The sequence below is a fragment of the Chaetodon auriga genome, chromosome 8, assembly GCF_051107435.1.
Source record: "Chaetodon auriga isolate fChaAug3 chromosome 8, fChaAug3.hap1, whole genome shotgun sequence".
Classification (NCBI taxonomy): Eukaryota; Metazoa; Chordata; class Actinopteri; order Chaetodontiformes; family Chaetodontidae; genus Chaetodon; species Chaetodon auriga.
The window spans coordinates 23,791,656-23,808,281 of record NC_135081.1 but is presented as its reverse complement, the minus strand read 5'-3'; the positions used below and the strand labels follow the sequence as shown (position 1 = coordinate 23,808,281).

The window sequence follows — 16,626 nt, the reverse complement described above, 5'->3', positions numbered from 1 at the left end:
ATAAGTTGCAAATGCTTACAACACTTCTGAACCGACATTCAAAATATAAAGTGACATAAAACTTTGGAGATTCTGCGTTGTATTGTAAGCTGAAGACCAGCATTGTGACATTTCGCACTACATTTGCAACGTCTGACATCCTGGAGAAGTTCTTCTGACACTTTCTGTCAGCACATTGTACTTTATACTGCATGAAAACACTTTGAGAGTGGGTGTTGAATATGTACAGTCATGAATAATATCACTAGGAGGATAAACATGTTTCCTTACTTTAAAGGCTTTATCTTTTATCTGCACAAAACAGATGCAGAATTAATGCACTTCTAAATGTATGCATGATAAAATATCCATTTTAAAGGAACAGCTTGACATTTTGTGAAATCAAACTTCAAAACTACTCAAATCCAGCAGAATTTTGAGCTAAAGCCAGCAGCCAGTTAGCCTAGCTTATCCCAAGGACTGTAAACTTTAGCTTCATATTCAGCATACTAATGTGACAATGGTATCAATCTTTTCATCAAACTCTTTGCATGAAAACAGATAAGATTGACAAAGCAGCTTGTGAGAGCACACACAGCTACGCACCAGCTCTGCACAGTACTGTGTTCTTTGTTGTTGCTGTGTTCCTGTCACATTGGACCATGCATGGAAAAACTTGAGCTAATTTGCCTGGAGTTTCTTTCTGCTTGTTTCCTTAACAACAGAGGGCAAGCCTCCACCCCCCCCCCACCACCACCAGCACCACATCACACCCCACCACACACACACACACACACACACACACACACACACACACACAACCGCTGGTTTCCTCCCTCCCCTCTTCCCCGAGCTTGCCCTTTTTAGGCTGTTCCTCTTTTTTTCCATCTGAAAAGGGGGATAGTATGACAGCTTTTCCTGCTTCTTGTGGATTGGAGCCGGGAGAGAGAAAACTCTGTTACTCACTTCGCCTCCAACTTTGAGAGGAAGTTACCACCTCTTCCCCAGACTCTGTGCACACACGCTCAGGCAGACACACACACTCTTCAGGACTTGACCACAGCAGCAACAGGGAGTCAACTGAAACAGGCAGGACTGCTTGTAATGCTGTGCTTTGTTTTGTTTTCTTAATTTGGAGGGAAAGAAGGCTGCAGTTTGCCTGAAGCTTTCTGTGTGGACTGAGGCATCTTTCTTGTCATCACAGACTGGTGAGTTTGACAGTTTATTTCAGTGTATGTAGAGTCCCATAGGACTCCCACCTAACCTCCTCCTCTGTCACTGAACTTTTACAGTGGATGAACTAGTTGAGTGTCTACAGTTGTAATCCTCTGCATCTCTCTGCAAATGTAAGTTTGGCAGGCTTGTTTAGAGGTGAGTGTGTTTGGGAAGACTTCCATGTGCTATAAAGTTTGAAATCTGCTTTCCATCACAGCAGCTCCAGTAAGTTTTTACTTCACAAGAAATACGAGTTGTTTTTGTGATTGTTTGCATTTTGATAATCTGGGTTAAAAAGGACAGGGAAGTGAATGAGTTGCACCCTGATAAAGCCATTTTACACATGATGTTGACTGTTTTTCGCACTAATATCCATGTCTTATTACAGTATAGTACTATGTGTGTGTCATTATCAGTCCTGGACGAAGCTAAATATCCACATCCATCCTCGTACTGTCATGTTTTCAGCATGTATTCAATGAACCGCTGCCAAAGAGGAGCTGATGCAGCACTTTGAGTTGAGACAGCACAGGAGTGACCGGGTATGGCTTTCCTGTGCAGCTGTACATTATTGGCCAACCTTGCAATGATTAATTAGTTGCCACCTTGCTGCAATCAAAGCAAATATCCTGTCACTTTTTATGCTTTTTGTGAGTCCAGAAAGAGCAGATGTCACATAATCAGAGACAACTGAGGTGAGAGATCTCAAAAATGTGGCATGAAAAGTCTGCAAATGGTGCATATGGCTCTGTTTCTTTTTCAGCTGTTCCTTTTTTTTCACAATGGCTGATAGAAACATTCATGCAGAACAGCAGTCAACCATATGCTTCAGCTCCCAAAGCTCTCTCACGCCACTGGACGTGTGGTCAGCACCTCTTATCAGGGAGAAAGGAGGCGATGGGTGGAGGCTGGACTGGGCTGGGCTGCTCTCAGTGGTCTCCTTTAATTTACACTATCTGAGTGGGCTGGCAGCACTTTAGCTGTGCCTCCTCCAGTCAATCAGATAACCTTCCACAGGATACGTGTGAACGCTTTGTTAGGTAACCCCTTCAAGGCTGGCTGGGAACAGTTGACTTCTGTATGACCTCTCCAAGCTAATCATGCCAGGAGACTTTCCTTTTCCCAAAACCCCACTAACTCACTTATCAGTCGGCCTGTCTTATCTGTCCTGAGGATGGTTGTTAACTTACTCTATTTACCCAGAGGTCAGAGGTCAGACTCTGATTTGAACTGCTTGTCTAAACTCCCAGGGTACCAATCCATTTGTAGGGTAGATACAGAAGGTTTCACCCTGCACACAGCGGAGATAAGTCAAGAGAAAGCAGCCCCACTTAAACAGCTTTACACTGTAGCAAGAAATAAACACAGCCCCTTGCGATAAAGGGGGTGAAGTGTGCTATTCATGATTGTTCTTAATGTTCTTCACAATGATGATAAACAAGAAATACCTCCTTAAAGCCAGAAACCAGAGCATGTGATGATGCCACATTGCAGAAAGCCTGGAGCTACCCAACAGACAATGAATTTGGCTGATTTAGCAAGCGTACAAATGACTTTTATTCTATAGCAGTGTTGTCTGTTAATAAACAATAAATGTATTCTTAATTACAAAATAGTCCCAGCAGATGTTCTCTCAGTCATGTGCATAGAGCAGCTCCTTTAATGCTCTGTTTCTCATTTAATGTATGGCTTGGGGAGAGCACCATTATATTAAAAAATTCATTATGTTGGCCCGTTGCAGGCCACAGTAACAACAACAAGTGCAAGTTGCAAGTTCAGCGATTTTGCTCTTAATGTATATACATACAGTTTAACATGTCTCTCATGTCCCAGTTTTAATTGGAAAATTCTGCATCGACAGTTCACTGTTTGCTGGTGATGCAGCTCTGCTGTCATGTTTATTCCCTTTTCCCAAACTTTTTCAAGGCTAGCTAAACATACACAAACATAAGTGCAGTGTGTTAGATATGGCCAGACTTTTAACCTAAAACATTCAAAAAATTACCAAATATTATCCACAGAAATCAAAGAAGTATCATCTCTGATGCTATGTCAAAGACGTCTCTGTATTTTGTTGCCAAGATATCTGATATAGTTAGCATGCTAACCAGCTAGCCTGAGCCTGTCCTCGCTCGCAATTCCACATTGTACCTCAAGAGGCAGTAGTCCAATCGTATAGCTCAGGCCAGTAGCCAGTTTGCTACATTTCACAAGCTTTCTGAGCTTTTTTGTCTAATAAATAAACTAATTAAACTCTCAAAATGTTAAGAAAGGAAAAATTCTAACACCTATTTTCCTTATCAAAAAGAAAAATACAACCATACACTTTCTGAATTCAAGTTTCTGGTTTATTGAACAAAGACGAGCTTAATTTCCACGGAAACAAACTAGAACTCACCAAAACCATCTTGTTTGTCTTTCCACTGTCCCAACAACAACCAGCTCTGGTTTGGTGCAACTGAACTGAAAATCCCCTCTGCTGATGACCTACCTCTCGCTCCTCTCCTGCTTTATGCCTCTCCTGTCCTGGCCTGCCGTATCTTTGTCGTCCCTGTAGTCAGAGACCTGATCGGAGCCGCTTAAAATCACCTGTATTCCCTCTGTTCAGTCCCGGGAGGCTGCTAGGTCTCCGTCACCTGTGGTGTAAACAGCAGCAATCCCCTTGTACCTTGAGCTCCTGGTCTGGGCAGACTCAGTCTAAGTGAGCTAACAAGCTAGTAGCTACACCAACGAGTATAATGAGCAGCAGTTAGTGGTTACTCTGGTGATATGCCGCCCCCTATTTGTTTGGATTGACCTTTACACATCGTACCTTTAAAGCCGAACCCAACCATGAACAAAGCTGTTGCCCACAAGTGACTCACTTACACACCCCAGCAATCTGTGCCGTGGAAGAAAGTAATAGTTCAGCTTTTACCTCAATCACATTGTTACCTAAACATACAGTGTTATGGTCATCAGATGGGAGAGTTTATAGATAATTAAAGGATCACTAAGTGCACTTTAACAGTGATGACTTGGTCTTGTTCAGAAACTCATTGTTCAGATGTGAAAGCTGACATTATGAGTAGATCTGCATGAAGATAACTCTAATCTCCTTGAGTAAGAGGCTATTTTGGAGTTAGAGAGAAAATTGTGTTTGCTGAATGACGTGTCTCAGAAACTGTGTTTAGCAAAGCTCCCGTCAACCACTGATGTCTCACAGGGCTGAGAGCTTATTGCTTTCTCGTAGGAGCTTCACTGGTCAAGACACTCCCCAGTTCAGGCTCAGGCAGATGTTTGACACGCAGGTTTGCCTAGGCTTACACTCGTCTCTCAGATACAAACACGCACAAAGGTAGGGGGCACACAGAAACCTACAAAAGCACTTGAACATGCACAGAAGTGGTGGCCTTTTATTTGGTTTAAACTGTGTGTGAATATTTGGTCAAACAGGATGCAGCAGAGCAGAACCCCATGTTTTTGGTATGTTTGTTGTTTAAGACAACATTAGTAGAAGAGAGATGAGCCAAGATTAGTTAGTCACAGTCTGGATGCAGCATTGAATAGACAATCAGAAAAAAAAACTTTATGGAAGATCAGAACCAATGACAAAACAGCACAGAGATGTTTTTTCTGGACTGTACTTTGTTTTGGAACAAAACCTATTCAATCCTCCAATGCCACAATCCAACATCCCTACATGTTGTTTAATTTCTTCACCATAAAAACCAATTGACAAAGTATTTATTTTACCTCTTCATCATCTCCTTGTGTGATAAAGAACTTTTCTGTAGACATTTATCTTGGATCTGCTCTAAGGGTTGTATTTACTCACCTCCATAGTAAAAATATCTTGCAACTTTAATTCGAGGGGCACCATGAGAGATGAGAATAGCGCTGATGTTTTTGTGTTTATTGCTCATTCCTAATAGAGCTCATTAAAAGTTATGTAGGCTTCTCAAACACCTTTTAAATATCTGAAAACAGGCACCAGCCTTCACTTTTACTATCCAAACTCAGTTCCTGTCACAACAACATTTCTGAGCCTCCTAAATCTCACGGAGCCTCACCATGTTCCCAAGCACTATAGAGTAAATGCTACAGACCCAATCATATAAAGGGCAAACACGTGTTTTGTGTCACAGAGTAATCCGCCGGGTCCATGTAATTGATACAGTATGTGGTGTTGGCGTGCTGCTGGATGGTGGCCCAGATCGATGAAAAGGGTGAGATCATGACTCTATTTTTGGAGCTCTGAGTTGAGGTTGATCTAAAGCTCGCTGCGCTTTTCGAGAATCGTGGAGGAATTTTCATGTGAATCCGTTTCAACATACAGGAACATACACAAACAACCAGACACTGTCAACATGCAGACACGTACTGTACACACACACAAATGAACTCTGTCAGCAAACACACACACACACACACACACACACACACACACACACACACACACACACACACACACAGCTGTGGTTCCAGTTTGGCTTCCTACTGCCATGAGCGTTGCTTGATTTGCTTGATTGGTACCTCGATAACGTCAGGATGAAGATGGTACATTGGATATATCCTCTTGATTTACATAATAAAGCACTCTGACTTAACCTCACATCAGAACACATCTGGCTGCGATTAACCACTTGCCCTAACCCCCAGCTCAGTCCCATATCTCCATTACCCTCCCATTGCCTACCATAGTCCACAAAATGTGCTCTTCACAGGACAAGCAGTGCACTGTGGTTCACTTTTCATGACACCAGGATACACAGGGATTCATTGGGCCAAGGGTTGCAGTTGCTCCAGCCAAGCTGGCGTCATGTTGGCACACTGAGTCATGTTGAATTTGCAGCCCTACCCTTTTTGAAAAGTGGAGTGTCTTAAGTCAAATAACTAGCCAACAGGGCCTGACTGGTTTGATTCTGCATCTCCTCCTGGAAAGGTTTTGTCCTTGAAAGAAAAGCTGTTGTTCATTGAGTGCACGTCAAATAAAGCACATGCCCAAAGCCAAATAAAGTACATCAAAACATAAAAAAAACAAAGCCTTCTTTTAGTTCTATCAAACACTGAACTGTATTCAAGAAGTTTGGATGAGATTGAATCATCTAATGGAACAAAAATGTTTCAATGCTGCACAAATAACACAGGTTTAGATCTTAATTTATTTCCAGTCAAGACCCGCTGAAGAGGAAACTCAATTAAAGTTGGACAAGTTCTAACTTTGCATCCACTGGAGCTGTTTCTGTCTGCAGTTCGTAGCACGTTGAAGTTCAGATCAGGGCCAAATATGATTCGATAGACAGGTGGGGTTTTTCAATTTAGTGTCATAATCTCCTAAAATAAAGGCCAATATATGCTGTCTCTGCAGTGCTTTTTTGCAATCTGAAAATGCTGAAAAGCTGCTTTCAGGTGTTGACAAAACAAGCAGTTGATGAACCAGTCTTAACTCAAAGACCTCTCGCTTGCTTTTCTAGGCTTGTCTTCATCAACATAAGACCCAGAGTTCCATGACAAGTGAGCAAACTCCATCTGCTGATGAAGACAGTGTGATATGGTCGAGAGCTCCGGAGCAAACAAGTCAGTGGACCTTGTTTACGACTTCTGTTTCAAAGGCCAATAATGAACTGTCCTTTACATCTTCTGGCATTTGAGCAGATGTAACTGACATGCAGCTGAAACTGACATCAAGATCTGGAGAATGTTTGGCAGAAATATTTGTATTATGCATGTACTAGGTCAGGTAGAAAGAAGCAAGAGGGAGTGGAGAGGGAAAGGGAGATGACACAAAGCTCTCGGGCCAGAATCAAACCAGGGCCTCACGGTTATATGGTATGAGTCTTAACAACAAAGCCCAACCAAACAAATATTACAGTGGTGCAGCCGGTACTCCTGACTCACCAGGCAAAGTGCTGCCTGTGTTTTAATTTGAAGTGCAATATTTATTTTCTGTGGCCCGTTAAACTCCCCAAGTACTCTACAATCTCCATCTAGCTTGTAGATGCCTTGTAGATGAGTACACTCAGTGTAGTCACTCCAACTTGGCTCTTTTCGCTTGGTATCCAAGGAGCCATCAGACTTTGTTCTGGCCTTTTCTTTCAAAAACCCATATGTGGTTGTTTCCAAATGTTTTCGTAAATCATATTGTCAGTGACGCACTGTATCTCACTGATCCAGCGCATAAACAGAGTAAAACCAACTATATAAGTATTTGCAAATACTCTGTGACCCAGGTCTGTTTGAGGTCAACTTCACCTGGTGCTCCATGATGGCAACCATATGCCTGTCTTGTTTCCAAATGCAACAGTTTTCCTCTCAGTCAGATACTCTGGCAGGCCTTGACAAGGGGGAAGCAGCACTAACAATTCGCACAGCTTGAAACCCAAGATCTTCATGTCAAGAGGAACTGGGAAGAAATGCACCCTCACTTTCTCCAGAAATGTCCTTTGCAACCTTGGTGGAAGTGAAGGAAGCTCGCTGCGGCTTCCACAAGAAATTGCCTTCACCCTGTGGACCTTCCTGAGTGCTTTCACAGATCCTGTGAACAAAGATGTTGGTTTGGACAATGTTTCTGTTTACTGCGTGGAAAGTGATCGCCTGCACCTCTGCTGTTCTGGGGGGAGCTTGAAGTTCCATTATGTTTTAGTACTTGGAGTCAGTTTTCTGGCTTGACTACAGGTGTGTGATGAATGGCTTGTAGAGACATCCAGCAGTCACTTTTGTGATACAGTTTCAGATTCTTCGGCAGTTTGAAGGTTGATGTTAACCTTTCATCAGCTACTGAAAGAATTTTTTCATGTGTGAGAGAAGAAGTGAGCCAAGACCGAGCTTTGATTCAGTGTATTTATTTAAGGGGAACACGCATGAGTTTCAGAATGTGCTCCGCAAGCTGAAAATAGTGAATAAATTACCCAGATTGGTTTGTTTGATGCCGTGCATCATTAAGACCAGACTGTTTTTTCAGTAGCAGCCACAGAATCAAAGCAGGAACTTTTTAATGAACTTAATCAAGGGGGAAAAAAATACTATGTAAGATGCTATAAATTCTAATGGCAGCTTCTGTGATCTCCCTCACCAGAGAGCGCCTGTGTGTGGACTCAAGATTAAAAACAATGAAATGTGATTAAATTCAAATCTGGCCATTTTTAGCCTGTGAAGCTTTGTCCCAGGCGAACCGCAGAAAGACCGTCCGATGTGCCAGGAATTGTTGCGGCTGCACAGAAATTCGAGGTATTAAAAATATTTCTCTCCCTCCGCGGTTTGGCGTGTGTCATTACAATGAGTAAATAACACCGACTCGGTCCCTTGTGTAATCTGACCTTTTCATCTTCTCTGTATAAATCAAATGTGTCTTGACTCCCTGCATAAATTCCATTGAAGGCTTTTGACTTTGACATGATTTCTTCATTGTGGAAGGGGAGTATTGTGGCTGGATGGATTATGAAACAAGTATTACTGGTTAAGCATCGAGGGAAAAGTGTTTCTTATTCTGTGACAAACTTTTACTCTGGAGGTCCGTCCCTGTTGGGAGGCAGCCGATAAATCACCCACTTGACATCTGTGTAAAGGAGACAGCTCCGTCATTCTGTCTTAACATACTTATCTTAGACAATGATGATGGTGCTGAAAGAAAGCTTTGGCATGGATGCTGTCCCTGCGGAAAGGGACAAACCTTGTGGGAAGGAAAGGCCATTGTGGTTATCTCCAAGTGGATGACAACAAAAATATCACACTACATGATAGTTGGGAGTTTTTCTTCCCCTCAGCTCTTCCATCCAAACCAAAGCAAACAATACTCGGTCAGAAATAGTGTTTGACCTCACCTCAGGCCACAACGCCATACTTTGTTTATGCTGGCTTCAGTCTGAGCACAATTTCTGCTGTGACCTTACATAAATAACTCGCTGATGGACAGATTGTGGGAAGAATTAGCTGAGCTAGTTGCGACGTTTATCGTTTGTTACTGGGATTATATTTTGTTTTGATTTAATATGAGATAAAGACATGTAGACACACATTTCCTGCACAGCTAAAGCCATGTCAGGATGGGTTAAGTGATTATTTAATAGTCAGGAGCGTGCAAAGGACTCAGGAAGGGGATGCCTGAGCGTTTGACCTCAGGATATGAGGCCAGGAAAGAGCGAACCATAAGCTAGCAGGGGCAAAAAATAGGACTAAACACTGACGTCACAGGAGCTCAGACATGGAACAAAGACACTTGCTGGCACAGGTTTGGCAGATCATTGGAACATTACATTTTAATTGTCACATCCTTGGTTTTATGCAATCGACTCGAGATATATGACTATTACTTCTAACTAAATGATGGAAGGCGGCGGAAAGTTTGTATTAAAAGCAAGAAAGTGAAATTATTTTTCACGAACTTGCATTTTTGAAGTTTGCCACATTATAACACCATATGGGGTCTTGATTCTTGAGATATTCTCACTTCTATGGCAGAACAGTTGGTGCAGATGCTCCCACCAGTCAGCAGAGTGTGAGAAGTGCAAAGCTTTATTTGTTTGATTTTTGCGTACCTGCATAACGATCATTAGGAGTTGTAATTGTTATTTTGAGCTGAGCTGACGTGGTTATTGTCAATATTTGATCACGTCAGGAGCCATAATTCAAGGACTGTTGTTTTCATTCATAATATTTACCAGGCAGTTTATAATGCAACCGGAGTTTGAGTAAAACATGATGGGACACAATGATACATCAAATCCTGAATGCATGACTCCTTTGTGATGATTAAGGTCTGATTCTGAAGGCTGTAGGGCAGGACAACATCTGCAATCGAAAAGCGAATTGGGTCACTTGGAGAAAATGTCTGAAAGCTGAGTCATGGGCTGGTACATCGCATTGGAGGAGAAGGTCTGTTAATAATTTCCTTCATGAGGTAAAACAAAAACACAACAAAACAACAGGGCAGGATAATTAGTGTTTAGATGGGCTTTAAACAGGTTGTTATTAACCACCAGCAACAGTTGTCTGAGTCCGGATGAAGCTCAGGTTTGCTGCATTCCAGTGTGAGAAGAGGCCGGTTACTCTACTGTAGGTGTCCAATCATTAACTTTGACCTTGGCTTGAAGAACTGCTGCAGTCATTCGAGCCGTTCACTTTATTACCCTTGAGACAAAAACAAAATATCTCATTGAAAGCCCGTGTTCTTCAGCGCTGCGTGGATAATGATGAATAGATTCCATTAGCACCGAGGGATTAGGCTCAGCGGGAGGGAGGAGATGAACTTGTTCATAATTGAAAAGAAAGGAAGGAAGCTCGACAGGAAGACAGCGCGTAGGTCCATCCCCACGGTGGGCTGCAGAAACAAAAGGCCCATCGTCTCGCTCCCGTGCGGACCGAGGGGGTGGCCTGGAAAGCATGTTGCCATAGTGACCGCTCTGTCACTTAGCCCCCGAGCGCTGTCTCAGTCAGGCGCTCTGTAGTGTACATAGGATCTGCCAAGAGTCAGCAAGATCAAAATCTGCCCTGGAAAGCACAGAGGCCCGGCTAAACCAACTGCAGCTGGCAGAGGAGCTTTTTCCGAAACAGGGCTGCAAGTTTAAAAACTTCACAGCGCAGCATTTTTCACAAGCCTCAGTCCCCCCACCTGGCATGTAAATCACTAACCCCCTGCAAGCTACAGGGCTTTTACTGAGTAAAGGAAAGTGATCCTGGAGCTCTTGTTGTTGGATTTTAGAAAGATTGTCATGGTCTGAGTTGCTAGGGACTTTGCTGTAGCTGGAAAACTTCAGATTCTGTTACTATGTTTTAATCTTTTCTTCTACTTATTCTTCCACTTATAATTTGCACATATTTTGGACACATCAAACATCTTAAAAGCCCTATTTGGATTAGTATCAGGTGCAGAATTTGTCTGTGATCTTAATCCCATACAAGTCTGCCATGTCTGTAATTTGTAAAGTCAGATCTCCACTGCAAATTACCTACTATATTTCACCAAACACAGACATAATGTAGTGATATTAGTCACGTGCAAATCATCATGTCTGTGAAATACAGACTCTGCCTATGCCATGTGAATGGGCCACAGAAAACACAGAAATGAGGGGTAATTTCTCAATCACATGAGGCCCCTTTTCAAAAGCCTTGTGCGAAAACGCCTTAAGCCATCTTTGTGATGATATGAGCTGTCAAATTCTGTGGAGCGCTACAGACTGTAACAAATCATAGCCCTGTACAGCCAATGAACACTGATTCAAGGCATTTTCCCCTTTTACAAAAGCCCGCATAGGGTTTCTATGTGTACAGTATGTCTATATTTGCCCCTTTACAACATTTAGCTTTTGAGAGGACCCATTGCACTGTTCAGTCTGTATTCCACTTGAGGCTGATGGTATTGAAGTGCTAGAGTTCCTGCCTCCACAGACATTGGACCAATACAAATACATTAAAGACATCGTCAGTCAGAACCAACAGGACAAGAGGATAAAACATTCTTCTTTTTGATAGTACAGTTTTTAATAAGTGTATACAGTTACTTAGCAAAAATGAATTTTTATTTCTGTCATTTTGCTTTTTCATACTGCAACATACAGCCTGGACAGACCTGTGTTTTCACAGTCTGTGTGCATCTTATACCAAGTGAGCACTAGACAGTACAGCTGAAACCACTGAAAACTGAAAAGCCTGCCTCTAGTCTCTGGCTGGATCCTGCAATAGGACTGCCGTTGTTTGCATTGCAGACGCCTCAGTGAGTTTGGATCTGATGTAGCCTGACGTCTGTATGTGTGTGTGTGTTTGCTCTTGTCTGTTTAGCCTGAGGACCAAAGATCACAGGCCCTGATCCAACAGCACAGGAGAGAAAGAGAGGGCAGCGTGATCATTTTGCATCCATTCTCCAAAATCTCTTTTCACTATGAGCTGGGACTGAAGACGTGCTGTAAAGTTTCTTTTTTGGTAAGTTTTCTGCTTTATCTGAACTCCTCTTCTCTGTTTACTTCTGCTTTTACAGGAGAACGTTTGCTGTGTTTGAAAGTTTATTAGCGGGCCACATTACATATGGTTTACACATGTGTGGTTTTATGCTTGAATTTTATTGAAAACAAATAAGCTCAAACACTGCGTAAATCAGCAAGGTATTCACATCATGATAGAAATCAGGCTCTGAGGTTATCGGCAGCTAAAATTTAGAAGTAAATGCAAACACAAACATGTGGGTTGTGCAATTTGAGGACATCCATATGAACCATGTGTAGGCAGAGTGGCATGTGGTTCGACTTAGAGCAGTGCACACAGGTCAGAGTGGGGCGGCTTCGGAGTTCGTCATCATTTCACATGTTTGTTTTCCACCGCCAGCCACAACACAAAGCACATGTTACAGTGGAACGGTGCTAACATTAGTTTGATGGATTAAAGGCTCCTCCTTTTATTTTGAACTGCTCTCTCTGTTGCCATCAACACTTTAATGTGTCTCATGGTGCAACACCATGATGTCATCAAGCCAGGGAGGTGGAAATTGTTCACAAAGTGGAGGAGAAAAGCCAGAGTCAGCAGGAAAGAGCAGCAGGGTGGAGGTAGAAGAGGGGAGCTGGGGAAGGTCGAAGGAGGAAATGCAGAAAAGACACGACCCCGCATGGAACGATTTTTTTCAGATGAGCAACAGGCTTGTTTCTCCTGAAGATAAAAGCTACTGAGTGAGGAGGTAGCATATGGGTAACACAGAGGACTGGATATAGATAATTGCTGAAAACAAAAAACAGACTGCGAAGGAGAATGAACTTGAACTGTTCTTGCATCTCATCTGGTGCACAGCTCCACTGGTTTCACTTAAAGAAAGACTTCCTTGGGAGGGTTCGGAGTCGTGACTGTTGCATTGATGGTTAAAAACACAATAGAGCTCCTCAGATCAACAGGAAACAGGGAGGAAAGACAGTTTTAATGTCAGGGACACAACATCCAAACAATACAAGTAGGTCAACAACACACTGGCCTTTCAGTCTGAGCTTCACAAATTGATCTGGGATTCCCATCAGGCAGGAAGGAGTTCTTGGTGGCTAGTTGGAAAATTGACACTTGACCCCTTTAATAGAGGGCTGTCATGGTTCAGAGAGAGCGGCAGAGGCAGCGTGCCATGTGCCAAATGCGTTATGATGATCCCAGTTGAAGCCAGCACTTAGGAGGACACAGAGGAGCTTTTGTTTGACACTTGGAGGCCTCATCCCACCCACCCGAAGGCAAATGAAAAAGTACCGTGGTCAGTGGGTTTAACATCCAGGCGCCACACAGGACTTGACACTGGAAGAAGTGCGCTTGGGAAACTAACTATCAGCATCTAAAAGAGTGTTAACATGGTGTCTAGTTGTAGTGTACACCAAAAACAGATTTAATATGTTTGTTGTTTTTCAGGTGTGAGTAAAGCAAAGTCAAAATCACCATGGATGTGAAGAAAAAAGAAATGGATCTCCTGAGCAACAGCATAGCTGCATATGCACACATCAAAGGTAAGACACACCGCAGCCCAACACAATACCTACATCTACTTCTATCCAAAAAGATCAAGTAACAACATCTTCTGATCATCTTTGTTCTCTCCTCAGCAAACCCAGAGAGCTTCGGCCTGTACTTTGTGCTCGGGGTGTGTTTCGGCCTGGTGCTGACGCTCTGCCTCCTCGTCATCCGCATCTCCTGCAAGCCGCGGACCAACATCGCCCCGTCCACGCCTGAGAAAAAACACTTAAAGGACATCAGCGAGGACGACGAGGAGAGTGAGGATGATGAAGACGAAGACGGGGAGGATGTAGAGGCACCTGTCCCTTTGCCCAGCACAGAAATCCCTGTCGGCAATCATATCAGCCCATCAGATGGGACACTGAGCGTGAACGTATTTACTTCTGCTGAGGAGCTGGAGCGGGCACAGCGACTGGAGGAGAGGGAACGTATCATACGTGAGATCTGGAGGAACGGCCAGCCTGATATCCTGGGGACGGGAACAGGGACTATTGGAAGAGTGCATTACTACTAAGAGACTTCAAGGGAAACACCGTTAGCTCTGACAGAGACCTTTGGCTGGGCCCGATGTCCCGGAAGCCTGTGAGACTTGAGAGTGTTAGACACAATGCAACATCATGGCAACAGGACAACAGTGATGTGACACATTGATATGTCAATACTTGGCTCTCACAGAGCTGAACTATGGGATATTGCACTTCCTATGTAGCAATGTTATGAATCTAAACGCAAAGGTGTCTTAAAGACTGATGAAACCATGTGGAAAAGATGCAGTATGAATGTGGGAGCTGATGGACACTTGAAGTAATCAGTCTATTAAAATGTTTGGCGCTTAATGACAAAAATGCACACAAACACTAGGCTAATGTATGTAATAAGTGAAAGATGAAAGCACGTGTAAGGACAATGTATGTACTGTATGTTGCAATGAAGAGTATCTGTTTGCAGCACAGACAAAAACTGGTGAGTCTATGTGGAAAACCCAACAGCTCTTGAGAAGACACTCTCATGAGTACTGTTAATGGAAATTATATGGTTTAAACAAGCACATATCAATCAATTTGAGGGGGTGGGGGTGGGGACTGGGGGGGTCAGATTACACTTCCAGTATAATGTAAAGACAATTAAAATTGGTGTCTTTAATTTATGAGTGTCAAAGAAAATGAAAGAATTAAAGTATTAAACTGAAATAATTTACTATTGTTTTTCTTCACAATGCTAAGATGCCAGACAAACATACAACAGAGCTCATTGTCTGTGTACCTGTGGGCTATGGATTTATAATCAAGATAAAGAGCGAGGGCCTCAACTTGCTAATAACACTCTGGAAAGGTCATTCTTTTGTCATTTCGTATTTCTGCACAATGTCTCCTGTTACAGTTTCCTTACAAAAATGTCTGGCAAAACAAAAGGCTCTGGTGGAGCCAGACATTAGCGTTGTAAAAAGATGTTCTGATAAGAGTGTAAGGACTTGGAAAGAAATTAATTTCCTGTCTTCTTGAAAAGGGGAAAAACCCTCAGTTCAGGCAGACGACTCGGGATACGCTGTAACTTATATCAAACGCACCCTTCATGGGAAGGCGGTCCATTTAAACTCCACACCTGTTCAGTCGTTAGCTGCGTCCACCGCTCTAGTATATCCTTAAAAAGGTTGCGGCTTTGTCCAACATTATTTAATGACGGTTTGACGGAATAATAATGCGCATTTTCGTGCCGCCATTCGGTTGGATCTATCATCTCTCCACATACACCACTTCAGCCCGGAAGCCTGAGTTTCCCTGACAACCAGAACGCTTCTTCTCGTCCAAGCTAAGTGCTAGCTGCTAATTGTTGTCAAAAATGTGTTTGCTCTGTTAAGTCGCTACTTTATGTGCTAAATGTTTGTAGCCATGCTAATAGCAGCGCTTCTCTAGTTCCCCTCACCAAGCTAAGTGCTAGCTGCTAATTGTTGTGAAGGATGTTTTAGCTGTGTTAACTTGCTTTTTATGTGCTTGTAAATGTTTTTAGCCATGCTAGCAGTAAGCGCTACTCACGGATGGTCGTTTGGTCAATCCACCCAAAATGAAACATTTCAGCTATTAGAGAGATTGGCATAAACTGGCATCGCCTGCACCACCATCAGGTTGACATTTTTGGTTCTGAGTGAAGTATTAAAGATATTTTTTTAAAAAATGGGTAAAATCCAACCAGGTAAAAATAATGCACCTTAAATAATTCAGAACCATAAGGATGATTGCAAGAGATCATCTCTTTATTTTACACACAACTCATCCATTAATCATGTTAAATGCAGTCAAGTTACCAAATGGAGGCCTTAGTATGTAACTTGTATTGCTGACAATAGTGCAATATTGGCTATAATCCCAAATGTGTCATACCTGATTATGCTGTAAACTTCAAGTATGACCAGTATTGGGATTATTCGACCACATTCAAGTTTCACAAAGTCATACCACAGACATAAATTTATGTATATTTGCACATCAGGACTGGTTGTTCCACATGAAAGCAGCTGTAGACGTCTGAACTGGGCAATAGAATCAGCTTTTGGCAGACAATCGCTTTTTGGCACGTCGTCGGCTCTTTTGGGCTCCCAAACAGCTCTTAATTTAGTGCCACTTATGGCTTTTATAATTCATCCAAATTTAGCTTTGTTTTGATGTGTGATTGGTTGTGTGCACATATATCACTAAAATTGTTAATTGTAATTATGCTAAACCTTATCATTTCCAGGGCAAGTCTGCATTGGTTTGGGTTTGGTATGAAAACTTAATCTTAAATAGCCTGATACAAAAAAAACACTGTTATACACTCGTATTGAATGATTTACCTCCTAAACTAATGCTATTCCCATCAGCCATAGCTGTACTTTGAGTGTATCGATTAATATCGGAGCTGCAGTGCTTCATTGATTAGTTGTCAACTATTAAATTAATCAGCAACTATTTTGGTAATAGATAATCGGTTTGAGTAATTCTCTGA

General features: G+C 42.5%; 1 protein-coding gene across 2 annotated transcripts; it reads left to right on the top strand.

The window, feature by feature from the left end:
* The first annotated feature begins 899 nt into the window (after positions 1-899).
* Positions 900-14,831, top strand: eva1ba (eva-1 homolog Ba (C. elegans)). Of its 2 annotated transcripts, XM_076737410.1 has the most exons (5): positions 900-1,187; positions 6,651-6,753; positions 11,953-12,093; positions 13,543-13,637; positions 13,734-14,831. In XM_076737410.1, exons 4-5 carry the CDS (start codon positions 13,571-13,573, stop codon positions 14,156-14,158), a joined length of 492 nt encoding a protein of 163 aa, XP_076593525.1. In that variant the 5' UTR covers positions 900-1,187; positions 6,651-6,753; positions 11,953-12,093; positions 13,543-13,570; the 3' UTR covers positions 14,159-14,831. The 2 variants fall into 2 exon arrangements, with proteins under 2 accessions (XP_076593525.1, XP_076593526.1); XM_076737411.1 differs by lacking the exons at positions 900-1,187; positions 6,651-6,753 and adding an exon at positions 10,010-10,047 and having other exon boundaries at positions 13,734-14,811.
* Positions 14,832-16,626: the final 1,795 nt, after the last annotated feature.